The sequence below is a fragment of the Sphaeramia orbicularis genome, chromosome 14, assembly GCF_902148855.1.
Source record: "Sphaeramia orbicularis chromosome 14, fSphaOr1.1, whole genome shotgun sequence".
NCBI lineage: Eukaryota > Metazoa > Chordata > Actinopteri > Kurtiformes > Apogonidae > Sphaeramia > Sphaeramia orbicularis.
The window spans coordinates 16,476,713-16,501,505 of NC_043970.1; the positions used below are offsets into that span (position 1 = coordinate 16,476,713).

General features: G+C 37.0%; 1 protein-coding gene across 1 annotated transcript in view; it reads right to left on the reverse strand.

Moving 5' to 3' along the window:
- kirrel3a (kirre like nephrin family adhesion molecule 3a) overlaps positions 1-24,793 on the reverse strand; it is a 520,880-nt gene that overhangs the window by 301,941 nt on the left and 194,146 nt on the right. The window contains exon 2 of the mRNA XM_030154510.1: positions 13,174-13,323. Within this exon, the coding sequence (XP_030010370.1) occupies positions 13,174-13,323 (150 nt within the window). The remainder of the gene's footprint in view (positions 1-13,173; positions 13,324-24,793) is intronic.

Sequence of the window (24,793 nt, forward strand, 5' to 3'; positions counted from 1 at the left end):
GGAAAAAAAGCATGTTGATTCTGTTTTAAACAGTGTAGGTTATGGGTTAAAGGTGTTATCAGTTAGTTTTGTGTTTTCTTACAAACTGACTGAAATACCCCGCTGTTCACTACTGCTCTTCCACTAAATCCTCATAACAGGATGGGTCTCCCAGGTTAAACTGTTAGAATTATGCCCAGTTTCTAAGCTTAAAGTGGATTGCCGATATTACCAAGCTTAAAATCTGTACAAATGGGAATTCATTTGAGTAGTATCTAAATTAATAGTTGAAAATCTGGGACTCTTACCAAAGCATTTAAACAGCGAGTAAAAACACATTAATAGCAGATTACAAACTGAAATCCTCATTTAGTTTGGCTAATGTAGCAGTTGCGTCTGTGTGACATGAGTTATGACGTAATAATATTTAGTAAAGTTACAGGTTTTTCATCAGCAGTGTTGAAGAACATGGACGTCACCATTAGAGCAATCTGTTAATGTAACTGCAGTCTTACATAGAAGCACAGAGAGGAAACAAGTGGTGCCAGAAACAACAAACCCACCCCTCACACATATTTTGCCCCTTATAAGTAAATGGAAAGATTTTAAAAATTCATAAAAAAAATTTGAACTTTGACCCACTGTTCCTAAACTGTAACGAGATCCATTATGGGTCACTGGTAATCTATAAAGTCAGTTTGATATGAATTCAACCAATAGTTTTGTTGCTACAGACGTGAAATTTTGCCCATTATAAATAAATGGGGAAAAAAATATTTTAAAAATTCATAAAAAAATGTAACTTTGACCTACTTTTCTGAACATGTAATGAGACTTATTTTATCTCACTGGCAATCTATAAACCAAATTTGGTAAGAATTCAATCAATAGTTTTGTTGCTAGAGTGCTAACAAAAAACAACAACAAAAAAACAAAACAAAAAAAAACAACACCCCTTGCCTCCCCTTCGGGGGGCTGGGATAACTATATCAGTGTCTTCCAAACCATGTATTCTACCACTCTGGAATCAAAGATATATGTTTAGTACCCTTTCATGCATAGTGGTCACTATAGTGGACAGTTTACTCTACAGCTGTTCTCTTGTATATTCATGGGTTTTGTTGTTTTAGGTTCCATATCAACCAACACAGTGGACACTTATGCATCATCTCATACACTGCAATCATACCATTATTGTAACTTTGCTGTTCTTGATTGGTTCTTGAGTGGAAATCAATTGTTAATATTTATTTTTTGCATATTATCTCCATGAAGTGAGTAATAACTAGTATTAGAATATGTTAAAATGTGACAAAACATCAGATTAGCTGCATTAAACATGGTTTCATTTCACTGTTTTCATATCACTTTATGATATTGGGTTTTAAATACATGTTTCTTTGCTTCAAGAATAAAATTCATGGTGTAGCCGAGTGGACATTTTTGTAACTCCATGATAAACAGGTTGATTTAAAAAAAAAAAATTCAATCACATTGTTTGTTTGTTTGGTTTTTTTTTTCATGCCTAAAGAGGAATAAAAACACTCAGAAAAAAAAAAAAATCTTGATTAAGGTTCTCATAATTCATGCATGAAAGGGTTAATTTACCTAAATGGTTTTAGTTTGGCAATATGACATTTCAGAATGACAGGAATAATAAATTCAGCTTTTATGTATTATATCAAATACTCAGAGGGCCACATATACATCCAATTTGTTAATATTTAGTAGTATTTCTGTTAAATTGTGTAACTTAGATCATAATACTTCGGACAGCCTTCCACAAGATTCACACAGAAATTTTGTCCAGTTCCACCAGGCAGAACTGAGTCAGCACAGCCAAAATTGCGAGTTTCAATTTTTCACTTCAGACCACAAATGTTCTGTTGGGTTAAGCTCAGAGCTTTCTCATGACAAGCTTAGTTTACTACCGTCTTCAGATGAAGTTTCACACTATCCACTTAATTCCACTTTGCAGTAAAACAGCCACACAACATGACATAGTACTCCACCTCTGGGATGGTGATCTTTGGGTTACATAAACCAGGAACAATATTTGTAGAAGTAGTGGAATTAGACTTGTATTAAAATAAATCTCTTTACATTGGCTATCAGTGTAATACAGTACATTACAGAGAAGGCCAGCATTGTCATAGTGAGTCTTTATAGTCATGACAAGTCTTCAGTGAATCCACTTCAACCTACAGCAGTTTGTTACATATTTTCAGTCCACTAAGGATATGAATTCATGAAGACTGACGAAAAGACATTTAAAACTCTTTGTTATCCCCATGTCCATCACTCAGCTCGATATTGAAACTGACGCTGAAATGCTTCCTTTTAGTATTGTTGGTCATTTAATTCCATTCTTATTCCTAACTAGGTTTTAGCTCAGCTGGTTTTGGTTTAACCATAATTTATTTTATTTTTCTACTGATCTTATGCATTCGTAGTTGATAATGTTTTATCTCAGTTTTTTAAAAAAATTCTGATCCTAAATAATTGGATTTATTGTACTTTATCGTGCGTGCAACATGCTGCATTTGCACTCATAGAGTTGTCCACAGTCTCTTTCATATGTGTGTATGTAATGGTACCATCTGAACATATTGTTCTGCAGTTGTTCTCCATCTGGCTGAAGACAAATTTCCCCTTGGGGACAATAAAGTATATTTAATATGATTTGATTGATTTAAAGATGAAATAAGTCAGTTCAAGCCAATATACAGGGTGGGGAAGCAAAATTTACAATGAACATTTAGTTGTTTTTTCTCAGCTGGCACTACGTCAATTGTTTTGAAACCAAACATATTTTGATGTCATAATCATACCTAACACTATTATCCATACCTTTTCCGAAACTTTTGCCCATATGAGTAATCAGGAAAGCAAACGTCAAGAGTGTGTGATTTGCTGAATGCACTCGTCACACCAAAGGAGATTTCAAAAATAGTTGGAGTGTCCATAAGACTGTTTATAATGGAAAGAAGAGAATGACTATGAGCAAAACTATTACGAGAAAGTCTGGAAGTGGAGGAAGCAACAAAAAACGTACCAAAGCTTTTATTAAAGCTCTCAAATCCAAAATCCTAAAGGATCCAAACAAATCCATGAGAAAAATGGCAATTGAACTTGAGGTAGACAACAAGACCGTTAGAAAGGCAGTAAAATATGATTTGAAGTTAAAATCTTACACAAGAACACCAAAACACTTGTTGACAACAGCAACAAATCCAACTTCAGCAATTTTTGGGAATCATGTTTATGGCCGCCTTCTAGCCCAGATCTAAACCCTCTGGATTCTGCTATTTGGGGCGTTTTAGAACATGCTACCAATAGAACATCACACAGCAATGTCGACTTTCTTAAAGATACTATTAAAGAAGAATGGGAGAAGTTGTCACCCGAATATTTGAGGAACACTTGCGCAAGTTTCAGGAAGCGTGTGAAGGCAGTTATTGAGAAAGAAGGAGGACACATAGAATAAAAACATTTTCTATTATGTACATTTTTTTGTGGCAAATAAATTCTCATGACTTTCAATAAACTAATTGGTCATACACTGTCTTTCAATCCCTGCCTCAAAATATTGTAAATTTTGCTTCCCCACCCTGTAGTAAGAATAATGATCTAAAATTACTCAGAAATGCATAGTTTATAGTCAACTAAAGACAAACTGAGGAGAAGCCTGAACCCTATATATGAACATTTTAAAATACTGGACCCCTAATGAGGGACATGGACAGTATACAAGGAAACACACTGATCCACTGAAAAGTAAAGACTATGATTTGTAGGAATGGACGAAAAACATGCACAATCAATTGTGTGGCCTTTCAAGCATCCCTTCCCTTGTGTGTATCTCACCCATTTCTCTATGTACTGTGTTGTAACCACTCCACTTTGGCAGTTTAACAATAAGTGAATCAGATCCAGCTGGGCTGAGACCTCCTTTTCTGAGGTCACAAGAACATATTCTGCCCTCATTCAGGTTGAGTTGTTATGTATTTGGCCCTTGAGAGGCTGATGTTCTGACCAACCATCCACCCACCCACCTACCCATCCATCCATCCATCCATCCATCCATCCATAGCTTTCCTCCTTGTAAGGAATTTATTTGCTTGAATATTTCACTTCATGTCTTTAAGTTCACTGGAAGCTTCCGGCATGTCTTTAGAAACTTCAGAATGGCTAATTGTCACTACTGGGAAGCAACTAAGAATATTTAATGATGGATTTTAGGATCTCCCTTTAGATCCAGAGTCTAATTAGCATTATGGAGAATTCCTTAAAAAATCAATACCTTGGGAAAAAAAAAGGTAGTAAAATAAGTAGAGGCGGCCTTACACTGTGCGAGTTTAGAGACGATTTCTCACTCGTTCGACTCTTTCTGGGATCGGGCTCGATGTGCCTCTAATCGTGTGTCGTGCTTTGTGCAGTGTACATGGGGTAAAGAGAAGCGATTAGCACCTCACGACCACCTCACGACCAGCAATCGTGTGTTCGCAAGGAAAATGGAGCTGTTTGAAATCCTGCTCGCTCCTCTTGAGTGTATCGTACTGTCAAAGCAGTGCCACGAGCTGATGTGCCTCAAATTCTTACACTGTGCATGCGCGAACACAGACGCGTACAGTAGCGTACAAGCTAACAGTAGCTGGCTATTGTCCTAGTGCAGTTTGGCTGTTGCAGCTTACCTCTAGTTCTCTTTGCTGTAGGATGACAGCCTATACTGTTCACGTCTGGCCAACCAATTCCTGCACCGAACACATCGTTGTCTTTTCTTGTTTTTTGATTCCCCGCAGATAATGGCACATATTGCCAAAGCAGCTCGTTGGTTTTTGTTTAGCACTACCATTTCGTGGCTCACGCCAATACACAATCGTCTATGCACTTTTACGGATTCCTTGGTATTTTAACGTTGTATTTCCGGATACAACACTCGAATGTGTGGTGCGTCCTGTGGTGTATGGTCCTACAGTGTGAGCAGTCAGGTCGCATACGAGCATCGGCCCGTACAGTGTGAGAACAGGAATCGTGAGCCTGACTTTACGACTGATTCGCACAGTTTGAGATGGAGCTGCGTGCAACGATCAAAATAATCGCACAGTGTATGGCCGCCTTAAGATGTGAAGACAGGAACTGGAACAAGTACTGATTGAAGACTGTCATGAAATAATTCTAGGATAATGGATTGGATTTCTATAGCAAGGCACCTAAAGGACTTAATATTACTGATCCATTATTTATACACATACTACAACATTAATACAAATACATACACCAGTGTGAGTAACACTGGCGGCAAGGTTGGTGAAGTGTCTTGCCCAAGGACTGCACATGACTAGGACAAAGCTAGATTCAAACCACCAACCCTCCAGTTATTGGACAACCCGCTCTACCTCCTGAGCCACATTATCTGAACTGGTGCCAAATTTGTACCTGTATGACCCACCAACATTTTCATCCATAGTAAAGAAAGTGCGGTGGTTTGAACCTGACAGGCTATTATTCCCGAAGGAGGAAAGGCCCCAAACTGGTGCAAAAATCACAAGACTAAAATCTGACAATACACACTCTTACCTTCTAGAGCAAGGGTGTCAAACTCATTCTAGTTCAGGGGCCACATTAAGCCAAATTTGATCTGCAGTGGGCCGAACCAGTAAAATAATAACATAATAATATATAAATAATGTCGACTCCAAACTTTCTTCTATATTTTGGTGCAAAAAAAGTAAAATTATGTGATGAAAATGTTTACATCTACCAACTATCCTTTAAAACAATGAGAACAACATGAAGCAACTGAAATTTCTTGAGAAAACTAAGTGCAATTTTAACAATATTATGTCCCAGTTTATCATTTAAACATGTCAATTTTAACGTACAGATCACAGTGGATCTACAAATACACAAAACATTTAATAACAGGCAGAATATAGGTAAAATGACACCTCAGATATTTCATAATATTTATATTTGTTGATATTATTTGTGTTTTTGTGAAATGTTAGTTTAAGTGTAAATACAGTAAAATGACATGAAAATTTTTACATTAGTTGTGAGTATTTATGGATTATTATGATAGTATTTTACTGATCCGACCCACTTGAGATTAAATTGTTCTGTATGTGGAACCTGAACTAAAATGATTCATATCTTCAGTGTAATTTTTTTGCATTTCACAAATTCATTCAAGGGGCCAGACTGGACCCTTTAGCGGGCCGGATTTGGTCCCCGGGCCGCATGTTTGACACTTGTGTTCTAGAGGAATGTTGTGCAATCTAATAAGAAAAAGTGAAATGTTTGATACTGATCACAAAGGAGAATTATGTAGAAACTTCATCTGAGGACATCAGGAAGCTAAAGCTGGCGACCAGAGAGCTCTGAGTTTAATCCAACAGAACATTTGTGGTCTGAAGTGAAAAACTGTGATCCACAAACTCGGGTTATGTAAGCTCTGCCACAGGGAATGGGAAATAGTTACGACAGAGCGATGTGTGAAGCCTGTGGAAGACGATCCGAAGTCTACAAACTATGAATCTACAAATTAAAGACAATGCCACCAATATTAAGCATGGTGTACGTTCCACAAATTTTCCGCAAAGAAAAAACTTGTGGAAGCTATACCTTTCTTCCTGTCATTGATTATGGTGATCTACTGTACAGACATGCACCTAACTCCATTTTAAGGAGGCTTGATTCAGTATATCATGCTTCTTTAAATGTTATTACTAATGCTAAATCTCTCATTCACCACTGCATTCTCTATGACTTAATGGGCTGGACATCATGAACCATCCATAGATAAAAACACTGGTTTATGCTGGGTAAACTCCCAGAATACCTCAGTAATCTTCTTTCTGTTAGCTCTTGTAGTTTTCAGTTACTTTCCTCCAAGTGGTTGTGTTTGACTGTTCCCCGAGTTCTGACAGACTTTGGAAAAACAGCATTTTCCTACCATGCATCATGGTCATGGAATAATCTTCAAAAAACTGTAAAACTACATACATCCATTTCTATTAATGATTTTAAGCATATGGAGAATGCAGAGAAGGAGGAATGTCACTGTTTTTCTTGATGTCATTATGGTTGAATAATTGTTGTTGTGTTTTATTTTTCATTGTGTATCATGTACAGTATGTGTTTTATGTTGTTTGCAGTTTAAAAAAAAAAGAAAATCCTGTTGTTTTTACGGAAAAAAAAAAAAAAAAAAACTGACGGCTGTGGTTTCCAGAACAATACTGTAAAAAATACATCCAAATGTGAACATATTTAAGGAGTAACATGTAGATTTAACATTTTAAACATGTAGATTTAACTGGTAAATGGACCGCACTTATTTAGCACATTTTCTCCACCCTCATGGTGTCCAAAACACTTTCCAAATCCACCAGGTCCAACTGGGAGCAGTTTAGGGTTCAATGTCTTCCATGAACACTTTGACATATGGACAGTCGGAGCCAGGATTCGAACCACCAACCCTTTGGTTATTGGATGAGCCGCTCTACCAGCTCTACCAACCCATTAATTTACAAGTTTAAAATGTAAATTGTTAAATGTTTACTTTTTTCAATTAAAAAAAAATAAATAAAAAGCAAATACGCCGTTATTTCAACATTATGGCCTTGCAATTTAAACAGCACCGCATTGTTTTTCAATTTACAGTTCTATTTCCTAAAAATAATAGAAATACATAATTTCTATACAAATAATTAATACAAATCTGGTTTTGTTATTTTTGGGCGACATGGTGGTGCGGTGGTTAGCACTCGTGCCTCACAGCAAGAAGGTCCTGGGTTCGATTCCAACACCAGTTGACGGGGGGTGGGACCTTTCTGTGTGGAGTTTGCATGTTCTCCCCGTGTCTGCGTGGGTTCTCTCCGGGTACTCCGGCTTCCTCCCACCATCTAAAGACATGCACTAATAGGTTAATTGGTTAGTCTAAATTGCCCATAGGTGTGAATGTGAGAGTGATTGTTTGTCTCTATATGTTCAGCCCTGCGATGAACTGGCGACTTGTCCAGGGTGTACCCCGCCTTCGCCCCTGTGTAGCTGGGATAGGCTCCAAGCGACCCCCGTGACCCTAGTGAGGATTAAGCGGGTTCAGAAAATGAATGAATGAATGGTTTTGTTTTTGTTCACATACTCTTCCTGTAAAAACGGCAGCTATATTTGATTTAATCGTTCACACAAAAATCTTTTAAAATAAACAACTTTGCATCATATTGTTACTTACAGTTTTTTTTATGTTGCAATTTTACAACTTTTTGGTGTTAATTTTACAGTCATTTTTTTTTACAGTGTGGACTTTGTATGGCTGCTACCTTGGCCAGGTCTCCCTTATAAAAGAGATTCCTAATCTCAATGAGACTTCTTGGTTAAATAACGGTAAAATAAATGAGTAAACTTTTGACGTCATGAGAATGTGACAAAAGCTGAGATTCCATCTATTATCAATCTGAAATTTGGGTTATATGAACTGACAAAGGCAATGGAATACTAAAATGCAATGGTGAAAATTGGTTAAAAACTGAATTTGACTGCATACAGAGGCATGTCAAGACCTGAGCTCAGCTGTATGTGACCCTGGACTAGTATATGATTCATAATGCGACAAGACTATTTAGCGGCAGTAACTCTATCATGATGCGTTTTGGCACTAACTCCCCGTTTACATGACTCATTAAAAGCCCAGTCTGTCTGTCTCAGTGTATCATCGCAGTTTCCATTTGAGCTATTAGACCAGGACACATTAAATTCCTTTCACTTAAAATGTCCCTTCCTTGAACAGCCCAGACTTTGAGTGAAGAGCATACACCGTCTATCTGCCTGTCATGTTTGCAATTTGCACCGGTGCTTTCTAAATTGTGCCAACCTAATCCTACATTCGTCCCTAAAGTGCTAGAATGTGCTTACATGTGTCCTACTTTAGAATTATGAGCCGTTCGCCCTCCACACTTTGATTAGCCAAGGAGCTTCACACTGTGCACTCGACACATGTATGTGGATAAAACAAGATGCCTGAGGTGAGATGATCACTCCTTATAGCGGAAAACTCTTATTTCATCAGCACTCGGCTGAGGCAATAACTCTGAATTGCATTAGCAGAAGTGTCTAGCCCCCTCCTCCCTTAGGGCTAGAGCCCATCCTACCTGGGGCATGGCCATTTTATGGGTCTTCTTTAAGGGGATTACTGGTGAAAAGATCCGCACTGCAGTGAGCCGAGCATGCTTCTATACTTGTGGGTTGCATAAAACTAGTTGTCGCCCAGTGCTGCCTATACAAATCACAGTTATTGAAACATTATTTATAAGCTCTTAATTATTAATTCTCTAAGAGCTGGCAAGGAGCGTCTGAATTCTCATTTGTTGTGGTAATTTTTTTCTAGTGTAATAGTATTATTCCAGTGTTTTCCATTAATAAACTAAACGGCAGTGACCTGCCATACTCTAGGTAATTAAAGTCTAATTCTGTGGGAAACACTGGATTTATTTCTTAATTACATATTTTCAAATAGTCTATATAGTTCAAGTTGGTTTTCTAAAGTCAAAAAGTGAGATGTATAAAAATGGAGGTAGTGGAGGTAAATTATAACAGTCCCATGAACAGAGTGTTGCAGTTTATGGAACTGTGGGGTTCCCAGGTTATGATGATCACAGTCAATGCCTTTACATCAGGCATGTCCAAAGTCCGGCCCGGGGGCCAATCACGGCCCACGGTCAGATTTTATACGGCCCACAGCTTGGGTGTTATATTATATTATTTATGGCCCGCTTGGACTGTTGAACCGAGTACATGAATCAAAAAAGGTTCAAAATGCAGTTTCTCCTTTTACCTCATGGTGGCAGCACCACTCTAACTCTATCTGGTCTGTGACCTCGCTGTGAACCTTTTTCGCTAATTTCAAACCACGGCGCCTGTAAATAAAAAAACGAAAGTTGACAGTGAGGGCCGCCGCTTCCAGGAGAGATGGGAATTACAATTTTTTTTCACTGAAAATCGAGGCAATTATGTTTGCCTAATTTGTCAAGTTGCCAGGTTAGTTGCCCCTAACTGCTGGTGTTATGTACTTGTGACACAAAATATTACTTTCTGAATGATTTTGTGAAAGACAAGAGTAAGAGTCATATGTTTTCATCTTAAACGTTAACAGACTTTGCATTACTGAGTAATATATGAGTAATGATTACTCATATAAGTCATGTTTAAAATGAATGTGGGGTTAAGATTTTTATCAACTTGGAAGTTTAAGACACTCTATAGAGTTTGTTCTATGTTATCTGACTCCAGATGTGAAAGGAAGGCAGAATTGTTTTTTTGTTTTTTGTTTTTTTTAATTTGTTCACACCTGAGTGGCTTAGATTTGGTTACATTGCCATTTAAAAAAAATTATATTGTGACAATGAAAATAAAATTGTTGTAGAACAGTGCATTTAGATGTAATTTTTACTGTTTAAAAAATGTCTGAAGGGACCACTGGCCCCTGGCACTGTCCACATTTTCAGATCTGGCCCTCTTGAAGAAAAGTTTGGACACCCCTGCTTTACATGCACTAAAAATTGTGGTTTGACCCATATTCCTTCTGAGCTGTTTACATGCTAAATGAAAATGAACATTCCGCTAATGTTCCCGTTTACGTACAGTTATGTGTAGTGTGAGGTTGCATTAGACAAGAGTCGATGCCCTAGCATGTTGATTATTGTCACAAAATATGGGAAAGTGAAGCAGTAGGATGGACTTCTTCACATCAGTATTGGATTTCTAGTGTGCACACAACCTCTAATTTTCCTCCAACCACTCTCTTGAAGTGGTTGGTGTTGCAGTATATTTTCACATATCCAAACACCTATGCATCTAAATCTGTTGTAATGCTTAAAAGTAGTTCTCTTTGCTTCTTCCGACAAGAGATATGGGCTTGTCTAACATGAAATACTGTTGACTGTTTGGTTTGTTGGTTAAATAAATAAGAGACTTTGTATTGCATCTGATAAAATACAATTGAGATGCATACATATCATATTGATGGTTACTGGATAACTAAAGGCTTTCTGCTTTGAAGGAATGTGAAAAATAATAATTCAAGCCCTTACTCCTTTTAGTTTTTAAATCATCTACCACTGGCCCATTCCTACCCTTCAAGGAAGTTTCATGAAAATCTGTTGTTTTTGCATAAACCTGATGACACCCGTTGATGACAACCCTCTCTGGGATTGTGGTGTCAGAAACCAGTATTTTAATCAAAAGTATTCGATTTGTATTCAAAAATATTTAACCTGCATTCATTTGCATGCCAGGAGTTATTCTTAGTAATGTAAAGATTGTACTAGATTGTACCAGAGTAGCTGACTTTTTTTCCTGGGAGAACTGCTACAAAAAGACATGTGCACCCATGGAAAGGTTTCAAAACGTGGTGAACAAAAAAGTACACATGAGTGGAAATTTTGGACATTCTGGGTAATAACTGATATATCCTAGGAAAAAGTTACATATTTACAGGGTGGGGAAGCAAAATTTACAATATTTTGAGGCAGGGATTGAAAGACAGTGTATGACCAATTAGTTTATTGAAAGTCATGACAATTTATTTGCCACAAGAAAATGTACATAATAGAAAATGTTTTTATTCTATGTGTCCTCCTTCTTTCTCAATAACTACCTTCACACGCTTCCTGAAACTTGAGCAAGTGTTCCTCAAATATTCAGGTGACAACTTCTCCCATTCTTCTTTAATAGTATCTTCCAGACTTTCTCGTAATAGTTTTGCTCATAGTCATTCTCTTCTTTCCATTATAAACAGTCTTTATGGACACTCCAACTATTTTTGAAATCTCCTTTGGTGTGACGAGTGCATTCAGCAAATCACACACTCTTTGACGTTTGCTTTCCTGATTACTCATATGGGCAAAAGTTTCTGAAAAGGTATGGATAATAGTGTTAGGTATGATTATGACATCAATATATGTTTGGTTTCAAAACAATTGACGTAGTGCCTGCTGAGAAAAAACAACTAAATGTTCATTGTAAATTTTGCTTCCCCACCCTGTATATATGATAAATTAATACTGTGAAATAGTTGCATATGTATATATATATATGCTGTCCAATCTAGACAGAGACCAGTAAAAATTTACCCTATCATGGACAAAGCCCAAAAGGCCGGCTCTAATGTGACTAGAATAATGTTCTATATATGGTAGAAAAGGAAGGTCTATAGCTAAAACCCAACCTATTTTTAGGCAAATAAAATTGGTCTCCCAGAGTGAAAAAGTCAGTTGTTTCTGCAGATTTCAACTCAGTGTTTATTTTGTGTATAAATAAACACTTTGTGTGGTACAAAGTCAGCTTGATCTCTGACTTTGACTTGACTCTGTGTGCATTTACTTGACGAAGCTCCACTACATAGATTAAAGGTGCTGGAGACTTTTGTGACAAATTTTTCATCAAATCTGTCAAACCTCAGTCATAGGCTAAGTATCATGAATCTGTAAGCCTTTCTGTGATTACTCACCTGAATCTCTTGCATTATGGTGAACAATTTCGAAGCGCCATCCACCATAAACAAATACCATGTGTTGACATTCAGAACCCGGAGGTAACTTGGGCATCTTCGGAATTTTTTGTCACGACGTGCACTGTGGGAAACGGACGCTGAACCTCCCTGCTCCCTGCCCTCCTAGAATATGTAAATTATTTCCCAGACTGTCCGAAATTTCCACTCACATGTACTTTTGTCCACCCCGTTTTGAAAACGTTCCATGGGCGTACATGTCTTTTTGTAGTTTAAGGAGTACAGAGATATACATTCAACATTCCAGAGTCCAGTGTGGAAGAGCATCAAAGGGACCAAAGATGTCTCCCACCTGCGGCAGTAAATTTTACACGACAGGATCAATACTAATAGGTTAATTGGTTCATCTAAATTGCCCATAGATGTGAATGTGAGAGTAACTGGTTGTTCCTCTCTGTTTGTCAGCCCTGTGATGAACAGGTGACACATCCAAGGTGAACCCCGCCTTTGCCCATAGGTACCTGGGACAGGCTCCAGCACCCCGCGACCCTCTTGAGGATAAAGCAGGTCAGAAGATGAAGGAATGAATCATATCAGTATCATCATCATTGCATGGTGTACTCATAAATACAGTCGGTATGATCACCACAGCTGTTTTACACTGATTGGGATAAGTGACTTAATACCTGACAGATCCCTGTTGACACCCAGGGCCATCCCATCACGCAGCCACAGAACCATGCCATGGTAACCCGGGATGGAGCAGGGCAGTGTGACCGGCTGTCCCGCTACCACCACCAAGTCCGTGGGCTGCTGGGTGAACACAGCGGCGCTCCCTGGAAGAACAAACAGAGAAAACGGATTAGTCCAACATGGAATTTAACATAAGCACCTAATGGCACAAGCAGGAGAACAAATGCAACAAAAAGTGTAATATGTAAGGACCGAGCGCATATTCACACGCTTTATGAAAATGAGAAAACAAAAGCAGTGCCTCCACTACTTTAACCATTATTTCACATCAGACAAATGAGACCACATGAAGCTGCAAGACAAAAAGGACTGAATAATTTCTACAGTGTTTCCCATAAACATAAAGCGGTAGAACATTAAGGGGTATGGTGATCAGGTGGTTAATCACAACGCTTAGATGTACGAAGACGGCGCAGACATGTCAAGTGAAGTTTCTGACAGCTCATAACCCCATTACAGAAGCATGTGGAGAGGCACTTTGCTGCCCATATGGTTTGTTAAGACATTGCCAGTGGGCATCTGATCTTCTACAGGGTGTCCCATAAGTCTCCATACATAGGAAAAATAAACGTTTCTTGACATAAACCATTTTTATTTATATAATATGCTCTATATGACTGCCATTTTGTCGGGAACACATTTCAGTGCGTGTCCTCCACTGCTGAAGAACTATAAAGAAGAAATATAAAGAAATACATGTTAGAACCATATGTACTCCTATGTATGGACACTTATGGGACACCCAGTAGAAACTGTTCCGATGTGTCCATGCATTTCTCGGAGCATCTTCACCAGCCTCCAAATGTACCCCTCCTTATTTATACACAGCAGCATAAACAGCTCCGCTAATGAAGACGTTTAAATTAGCAGTTAAACACAAATCCAGACAAAAAACAAAACACATACAAAGTATTATTTGATTTATTATTTAGCATTTAGTATCTATAGCGCTGATGCAATGTGTTTTTACCATTTTTGCTTTGATGAAAAAATGCTGGTGCTTGTTAATCAAACGCAGATTCTGCAAATGTAACACGATCCACATATTTAAATCATTTCGTGTCCGTCCTTTAATATTTTTAACCATCTGTGTTGCGTCCTCTGAGATTCTTATTGCAGCCAAATAGGTTACAAGGCTGTTTCTACAGTTACATCTTATAGGTTGTTGACCCTGGGTGCAGATCTATGTCTGACGTCCATCTGATGTAACTGGTTTCCATTTTACCCATACAGTTGTCTAATTGCATCCCAAAAGATGATTTTATGCATCAAGTCTGTTTGTAGTTTCCATATTTACATGGACATCTTCCAGGTCCAAGGCCAAACAACAACACATTTCAAGTGATAATTCTGTAAAACTGAAAAAAAAAAAGAAAAAAAACAACAATTTCACCTTGAAAAATCCTTCATACTTTATCAACACTCAGAACCAAAGAAGAAAGAAGGAATGTCCTTAGGTAATCTGGCACAAACCATCATCACTGATGGTGAAGCTTTTTAGAGGTACAAAAAGTAAAGCAACTGAACCTGATCAAATATGCACTGATTGTGAGATTCTGGGCCATTTTGATATTTAAGATGACATTTTAGCTGATAACCACTGTTTGCTGTTGTTTATTTTGTTTTTGTTACTGACTCTCCCTTTATTCTATTCTAGTTCATTCTTTATACGATTTATTTATTCCTATACTATTTTTACCTCTTAAAAATAGGATTTAATAAAGTGAGAGAAGCAGTATCTTAATTGTCTGTATGTTACGAGCAATCTTTTGTTATATTAAAAAAAATCTCTTCTATATAACCTTTTACATAACACAGCAGATAAGAATGGGCCACTGCCAAAGATGAAATAATGTTGTGTAAAGTTATTATAAATGTTATTTACCAGAAGCTGATACTGGTCCATATCAACCGATATGTTTAGGTGTTATCTATGCATCCCCACATTCAAGAAAGTGAAAGAGCATTACTTCTGGGAAATTAGACTTCCTTAATATAGCTATAAATAAAAAAAAAACAAAAAAAAAACACCTCAACAAATCAAAGTATTTCAGATTTTTGGATAATATATCAGATTGCAGTATGTTGCATAGCAGAGATAATTTACTCACAGCTATGGAGCAGCCTGTCAGTGTGAATATATGTGACCACTAGAGGGAGTAGTGAGTCACCCTGTTGGTCTATCATGACGTTCCAAACTAACACCACGGGTAAGTTGAGGACGGGATGACAACCATTGAGAAACAACTTTGAGAAGCAAAGAAAATCACAAAATAAAAAAAAAAAACATTGATTTTACATTGTTTTCAACAGTGGAAACACCTCTAAAATAATGGAAAGAAGTCTACTGCATTTCTTCAACACTGGTGGCTTTAATTATGAAGCCTTTGAGGACATGAAGTTACAGTATTATGCCACTATGTTTGTTGATCCACAGTTCAGATTAAACTATGGCAGCTGTGAACTTGCTTGGACAACTTTGACTCTATTGCAGATACTGACAGAAAACAGATGTGATTTCTTTGTTTTCTTTTTGTACATTTCTATGTCTTGTAATCTATTCTGTATTTTATTCTTTTATTTTGGTTTTATTATTCTTCTGTACAGCGCTTTGGTCCACTGCGGTTGTTTTAAAGTGCTTTATAAATTAAATTGGATTGGATTTGGATTTTTACTGTGTTTTCTGACTAAAATGAGACTTACTCTGTCGGGGGCCGACAGCAAGGGTATAGCCCTGAAATCCCCCCAGTCCTCGGCTCCTCAACCATTTGGAAAAAACACACCACCTGATGTCAAAATATGACATCATGTAAACTCAAGGCAGTGGCATGAAGAAAGATGAATGTTAGACAATTGATATGAACTTAATTTGAGCTACATCGACCTGATGGTGGCAGAATAATGATCAAAGAACCAATTTTTCCCACAAAACTCCACCTAGTGAAAATGACAACATATGAACTCAGCAAGAAAATGGACAGCTGTAAGATGATCTATATCACAGGTGTCAAACATGCGGCCCGGGGGCCAAATCCAGCCCGCCAAAGGGTCCAGTCCGGCCCTTTGGATGAATTTGTGAAATGCAAAAATTACACTAGGATGTTAACAGCCATTTTTGGTCAGGTTCCACATTCAGACCAATTCAATCTCAAGTGGGTCATAATAACCTGTAAATACTCACAACTCTAATTTTTTCTCTTTGTAAATGTAAATGTTTTCATGTATTTACACTAAAATAAAGTATAATATTGCAAAAAAAATATCTGAATATCCTGAAATAATATGAACAATCTGAAATGTCTTAAGATAAGTAAGTGCAATTTTAATAATATTCCACCTGTTACTAAATGTTTTGTGTATTTGTAAATCCACTGTGATCTGTAAGTTATAATGTGCATGTGTAAATGATAAACTGAAGCATAATATTTTTAAAATTACACTTTTTTTTCAGTTTGTTCATATTATTCACATTGTTTGAAAGGGTAGTTTGTAGATGCAAACGTTTTCCTAATATAATTTTACTTTTTTCACTCTAAAACACAGAAAAAAGTTTGGAGTTGACATTATTTATATATTATTATATTATAATTTTACTGGTTCGGCCCACCTCAGAACAAATTTAGCTGAATGTGACCCCTGAACTAAAATGAGTTTGACACCCCTGATCTATATGAACCAAATTTTATCTCAGTCAACCTATTATTGCTTGATTTATGTCCAAAAAAACAGATTTTCAACTTAAGCGCCCCCATTTGGATGACTTATAATACTCATAGACAAGCCAAAATCGATAGCGTTCTTCCACCAGGGGTCCCCTATGTTGGTTATCAAGGGAGAGGAAATCCAACCAAATCTGTCCTAGTTATCGCGTTCACACAAAGGATATCCGGCGGAGGCATTTGGGGTAAAACCATAATATCCCCGAAACTTTATTTCAGAGATATAAATAGAGCTAAGCTAACAATATTTGCAGATGATACTAATTTGCTTTATTCGGGAGCAAATATGAAACAAATATTAGAAACTGTGGAAAAGGAATTGATCAAGTTAAAAAAAATGGTTTGATATAAATAAGTTATCACTTAATGAAGATAAAACAAAACTGATGGTTTTTGGTGGTGCTCGGGTAAATTATGATATAAAACTGAAAATTAATGGAATTGAAATTGAAAGGGTGTATGAAATAAAATTTTTGGGAGTGATTATTGACCACAAATAGAATATATCAAATGTAAAATGTCTAAGGCTGTTGCGATTCTTTATAAAACTCGAGACTTGTTAAACAAAAAATGTTTGCATATATTGTATTGTTCACTTGTAATGCCATATATGTCATACTGTGTGGAAATATGGGGCAATGTGTATAAAACTAATAAAGACCTGATAATTAAACTCCATAAAAAAGCTATTAGAGTCATAAATAAAGCGGGTTATCTTCAATCAAGTAATCCATTTTTTGTAGAATCTGGTTCACTAAAATTTTTTTGATATTGTATATTTAAAAACAATGGAATTTATGTTTTGTGCTAAAAGTAAAAAATCTTCTTGTTTGTATTCAGAAAATTTTTAGGTTAAGAGACGGAAATTATAATTTAAGAGGGATTTTTGTGTTTGAAACGTGTAAAGAAAGAACAAATGGTAAATATCACTGTGTTTCTGTTACTGGTGTCAAATTATGGAACAAATTGAAGGATGAAGTGAAATTGTGTAGCTCGCTGTCGAGTTTCAAAAAGGCTTAAATTTGTCAAATTCTCAAGGGCTATGAAAGTAATATGATTTCAAAGTGACATGAAAAACCGAATGTAGAATAATTTGTGTTTAAGTTTAATCTGCTGCAACTTCAGGTGTGGAGTTGGAGTAAGGATGGAAGTAGGAGAAGCAGAAATAAGCCTCTGGCTTCAGCTTCTTCCTTTTTCAGTGACCAATTGTGTTAATTTTATGTTTGTTTGTTTTTTAATATGTATGTGTTTTGTACCTAACTGAAATAAAATATTCATTCATTCATTCATTCAACAGAACTATCAGATAACAGTGCGTGAAGATTATGACACAGTGTAATTTTGACTTTGAGTGAGTTTTTGTGAAACTTACTGAAAAAAAATAGATACGTTTAGAATTGAAATACTGAATATTATACTTTGATGCTCGCTCAATATTAATACTACGTGGCTACTTTCTACTAGGACTGTATTTGTGGTGTGATGCAACACACTGTCTAAAACTGCAGAGATTGTAAATGAGGCAATTGAGCAGCTTTCACCTGGAATAATAATGATGATGGAGAGGTCAGCCCTAGTTGTGTAAACCCTCTAATCCAGCTGCCGTTCATCTGTGCTGCAGGTTGGAGGAAGTAAAGTGAAGAATGGTATGAAGTTTATGTTTTCCTTCTTTTTTCAGGCCACGGAGAACAGAATTGGTAATTCTCAGGGCAGGCATTTGAGTTGTGCAACACAGGTGTAGCTACTGCCATTAATAGCCTAATGTTTTGTTTTGTTTTGTTTTGTTTTTTACAGTCAGTGAACAAATCGTTAGTGTTATTAGCACCACCTGCGTTTCTATGCTATGATAAGTTAAAATGTCTGCTTCAAGAAAGGCCTGTTCAGCAACCCTGAAAGGCAAACTGTGACAGCTGGGTGTTTAAGTAGTCTGTCAGTTAAATTAAAAAAATAAATAAATAAAAAAATACAGTTTTAGTGCTTTTGCTAAGAGTCATGGGCTTGTCTTGAGCATAATATAAAAAAGAAACACCAATCTTATCCTGAAATAATACAGGAAGACTGAATTATCTGTGGAGGAATATTTGACACTGCACTCAATCATAGAAAACAACTAAATACAAATTATTTTTTTTTTCATCACTTGTTTAAAATCTATTATTTGTACAACCTTGTAGGCATACAACCTTCTCGGGATAAAAAAAAGTTGTTTGATGTTCTCAATGAATGAAAAAATAACACAAAAAAAGGAAAAAGTGTTAAAAAAAAATAAGCTTTTGGGAGAAAATTTGGAGAAAATGTAAAATTCCATGAGTTCACGCTGCACTCATGTTGCGTCTTGAAAGGGAAAGCATTCTTCGTACTTTTACAAATACAAGTAAAAAACATAGATGGAGAAAAGAACGAGCTTTGTAGGAATCAGTTTGTATTTATAGAGAAAAGGTTTTGTAACCCGAAGAACACTGTGTCCTTAAGTTTCTCGGAGGCTTAACAGCCTAACTCATTATCTGTGTTTCCTTTGTGCCCCTGTTGGCAACAATCAGGTTAATTTCCATCTTTTAAATAAACTGGCATCATGTTTTCTTCATTCCCATCCATTGCCAATCAAAAGTTCTTGACTCCTGCGAAGTATTTGCATCTTGTTTTAGTGTTTTTATTCACAATTACCCATTCCTACATAGACATACTCCTCATGTTACCCAGTGAATATCACTATAATGCTCTTACCGCTTCCTTGAAACTGCTAAAGTCTGATATAGAGCATAAAGCACATACTTGACAGAGAAGATGTGGAAGCTGTAAGTGAAGTTTCCAACTTTATTTTTTATATAACAAACTCTAACTTGTGAGGAAGGACGAATTAGAAGCTCTATAGGGGAATCCAAAACACATATTTGCTCGATTGAATGAAAAATCACAATGCACTGAGAGATTAAGTACATTTGAAGTCTACTGAATGTTTACTTTACAGCTAAACATTGCAAATACAAATGTACTTCATTTACCGGTCCTTTGTGATCATTCATTCTGCTGAGTATAAGTAAGTAAGTGCTTTTGGCCCTCTAAAGAGCCTACAGTTTTTTTTCTTTGACTTCTAATGCATTAGAGTGTTTAGTATGGCTTTTCAATGCTACATTGCAGAAAGAACTGAGTCTGCAGGTGTCTTGCTTGTGTGGTATTCCTCATCCAAAGAACCTCAACTCAACATTTGTCTGAGTTGATCCTGAGAGTTTTTTTGTAGTCTCTAGAGAAATTAATGTCACACTAAACAATAACAACACAATTTGCTGATGTACGAAGCCGTCTATTTCCTGTTTATGAGGGTGTCGTGCGGAGTTGATTAATATACCGAGGTTTGTCCTACATGCATGAGCTAAAAAACTCTTTCTCTTCTCCCATTTGAATTCTCTGCAATGCTACAATAAGCATCATTAGCTACAATCACACTAACAGTGTGTGCGGTTGCGGCACTCGCACGTACTGTACATCCGAACAATCAAGACAGTGAAGTTAAATACGGGTTTGGCACGCAAACAGAAAGCAGGAGATCAAGATAAGCATGGAAGTAGCAAACAGCACCAACAGGGATTCCAATGGGGGGCAATCTGTATATGTACATGTCTGTGTCTTTGTCTATCAAGCAGAGTTTGTGCATCTCTATGGGGAGCACTGTAATGTGACAATCTAACCTCGTCTTATGTCTTCACAGTGTGTCTGCACAGCGGGGCAGGCACTAATGGGAGGATGAATAGAACAAATGAATCTCATCATTACATCTTCCAGCTTCTCAGTGGGGGGACGACTGTCTGAGTCAAATCAAAATAAACATATTTCTTTGCTCAAACGCTCACCTCGCCTTTCCCCCTCATTTACCTGGAGGTCTCACCCATTACACATCGATTTCAACATGGTAAATTGCATAGGTGGCTGGCACAAAGAGCGATTACACCGGTGGAGGAATTTTCTTCTAGTTGTAGACATGGAGGCTGTTGACAGCTTAGACATGTGCAATTTAGAGATAAAGGATGGCAGAATGGGCTTTTTTTTTTTTTTTTTTGCTAAAGAAGAAAGTCACTTAAGGCTGAAGTACTCAAATGTAACCTCAGGTTTCCAGCTGTGTTCAGTCTATAACTGTAGGAGAGGAGTGGAATTTCCTCTTTTCCTCTTGTTAAAATGTTATGATACTGGAGAATCTGAATAGATATGCAAATGATATGTTCACTTTTGGATACTTTTTGGAAATGTGAGAGAGATATAGAGAGATAATACAGGAAGAACAGACATAAATAACTCCTGCCTCCAAGTAACTGAAGTGGAGTGTGCTCCTGTGGATGTGCTCAGAGAATTGAAGTGCAAATCCCTGGACTTCTTAATTCAGCTTCATATACATCTCAAGATCAACACAACACTCTACAAGATGTTTGCTTTCAATTTGCAAGTCACTGATGGAAGAATCGATTCTCTCATTGGCTTGTGGATTTACTGAAACGCAATTAAGCTTATGAGGGCCCCCCCCCCCCACCCCATTCCAATTCCCTTACCTGCCAAGAAGACTGAAACAAGGGCGGGGGGGCATTTGGCAGCTTTATGCCACAGTGGTCTGTTAGAGGTCTACAGGGGAAGAGGAAATGTGCTCCTTAAACAGCTTCAGCAATTTAGTAAAAGAGTGCTGAGTGCGATTTAGTCTCATTATGGTTACCAGAGTTTGGCTGTCTCTTCATGGAGCTCTATAGAGACTGAACAGTGCCATGAGCTACAGCACTGGAGAGGACAGTCTGTACTGCACCACGATGGTGGAAACAAAGAATGGGTACAATTTATGTGCAATTACACTGACATTAAATGACTCCATAAGGATGTGTTGTATGTAAAGTGCACGCATGAGTCAATAAATGACCTTAGCAGTTGATATGACATCCTTTCAGTTCACTTAACCCTTTATTGGCAAGGGACTATTTTTGGTAATTTCAGCAAACATTAAATATGAAGCCAATCCCATGCCTCAGTGATGTAAAGAAGCATGATGGTATGTTGGTTGGAAGCTATAAAATAGTACATGTGAGTGATTTTTGTCAGTTTATGACCTTTGAATAGTTGTTACCTCTGCCAGGAGGTACTGTGATCACTTTGCTTCGTGTGTTTGCATGTTTGTTTGTTAGCAAGATAACTCAAAAAGTTATGGACGGATTTTCATGAAATTTTCAGGAAATGTTGATACTGGCACAAGGAAGAAATGATTAAATTTTGGTGGTGATTGGGGGTGGGGTCAGGACAGATCTGTCTTGGCGGAGGTCTGCGCTCTCCAAGTGCTTTTCTTGTTTTATTGCATGTGTTTATTTTTTAGGAAGTGCTGCTTGGATGTTTTACAACAAAAGGAGGGAGACTGTTGTCACGCCAACATACAAGCAGGTAGATGACGATGTCCAATAACACACCAGTCACTTTTCCTTTGACCCTCAAATTGCGTAAATATAACTTGCGCATAAAAATTTACCAAATGGATAAATGACAATTTCACCAAAAGTCTCATTTTTCGATTAAAAGTTTTTGCACTGGCAAGAGGTGGTTTTTCGGGCATTGCGCAAATGGTTTATCACGCAAAACTGCAACGGAAAGACCTTTCTTGCAACTAGAGTCAGGTCAATTAAAAAAATGGATGTTGACTTACGTTACAACAAGCGAAGAAGAAGAAACATGTCGCGGTATGTGTGGACACGCCAGGAAATCCACTCATTTTTTAATTTAGTACGAGATAGAGGGGTAATATATAATAATAATGAATATATCTGTAAATCAACACCATATTTACATTTGTCGCCATGTTTACGGAATGACTTCTCGTGTCATCTTGCGATAATAAATAAACAAATCATCACATTTGTGATTTAATGGAAAAACTGACATTATACACTTCTGTTTTTTTGACATTTAGTTAAAATTGGTAAAGTTTTGCGCAGATGTTCAATGGAAAAGCAACTACTAACGCTGAAATTTTGATTTTCAGAGTATTTCAATGAGTGCCCTATAGTGGGTTAAACAGCACTACTTATATGACAAACTACCTTCCCCTTGCAGACATCTTAAAACCACTAGTGGTGGATGGGTATTTGCATTATTTACAGAAGATATAGAGCTTGGTAGACAGGTTTTTATGATGTCCCAGGTTGCATTTGTGTTCACATTGCTAAAATAAACGGATCGTAAGCAGCACAGACCACCTCCGAAAGCAGTCAGACTGATCAGATCTCAATTCGTCCAGAGTGTGTTCACACCCGGTATTAGATCGATCAGTCAGGTCTGAACAGGGCCTCAGACACTGGAGAGGCTTAAGGCTGGATCTGCAGTCGATAAGGTCCATAGACACTTACAATATAGATTTTGATTTAGACTTTTGTGTCAGATTTCACCACTACAACACTAAAAGCCAATACAGTGCATGATAAGGCTTTATCATCAAGGTTTCTGTTAAATTCCCTATGGTTATTCTCCATGAGGTTCATTTAATACAGACTGACAATGCAGAGAAGTGAGAGACATTGTTTGTTACTGGAATAAAAAAGATAGAGTCGAATTTACTTCCTTGAATGTTATCAGAATATGGCAGTTTCTACACGGTATCAGAAATCGATCTTGTAACTCAAAAATGTGTTTAATTTTTGCACCAGCTTCACTGCAGCCTGTGAAGCTGAACACAAAGGCACTACACTGTAGCCCTTGACTCACAAATAACAACTGACCTCACGAAGAGGTGTAAGAAAGAGCATGGTTTGAAGAATAACAATCATCCTGGGTGCCCTTGAGGTGTTTTTGGCATAGAATGAGTAAAACAAATCTAATAAAGTATCTTAAATATTTAGTCAATACAGTGTTTCTCAGAAAGTAGTCAGCACTTCAGGTCCATAAACACTTTAGAAACAGATTAGACTTCATCACTAATTCCTAAAGGTATGTTGGTAGGAGTGGTGGCATCAACTACTAGTTCTGATTGAATTGTACTGGTTTTAACCCAAACATCCACCAAAAGCATCTACTGATCTAAAATGTTATATAACTGTCAATCCACTAATCTTATCAATTCATGTAAATAATTAAGATAAAATGCAGCTTGTCATCTTTTCATGGTCATCAGATATGACTCATTTGGACGTTCCGAGGCTCCGTGGTGAACCTGAAACACTGTCATCTTCTACAACACTGATTAAAATCCATCTACTTTGAGTTACCGATGTATTATGTTGAAAAAGTCACTATTTCCTCACTTTTGTCTGATTTGATCTAATACGCTTTGAATGTCTACTGTTCCTATATGTAAATTAAATATAGGAAAATACTAAATTTACACTAAAAAAATGCAAAATGCAGAAGATAACGTTATAATAAATGGTGATAAATCATTTGGGAATCGTTGTGGGTCTTTAACCCTTAGGAGTCTGAGCCTATTTTGGCTGTTTTTGAGTACTTTTGATTTTGCCTTTATATAATATATAAAGAAATGTTTATCATACCCATGTTTGGTGTCTTTTTATTCAGCGCAACTTCATCTGTCTCATCTGTCTATTATTTTTTTCACTTTAACCTTCTATATCAACACAAAAGGACAAAAAACACACAAAATATATAAAATCTGATTTGAAAAATGTATATAATTTATTGCATAAATAACACAAAAATGCTAAACAAATCTTTTCAAAGACTTTAAAAGTGAATATTGGTTCCAAATATTAGGTATATAAAATCAAAATTATCATAAACCGAAACTATACTCAAATATTTGACATAAAAAATATCATTACATAGGCGTTTTCTCTTGTTTTCTCCCCCACCGGTCCTCCCGGTT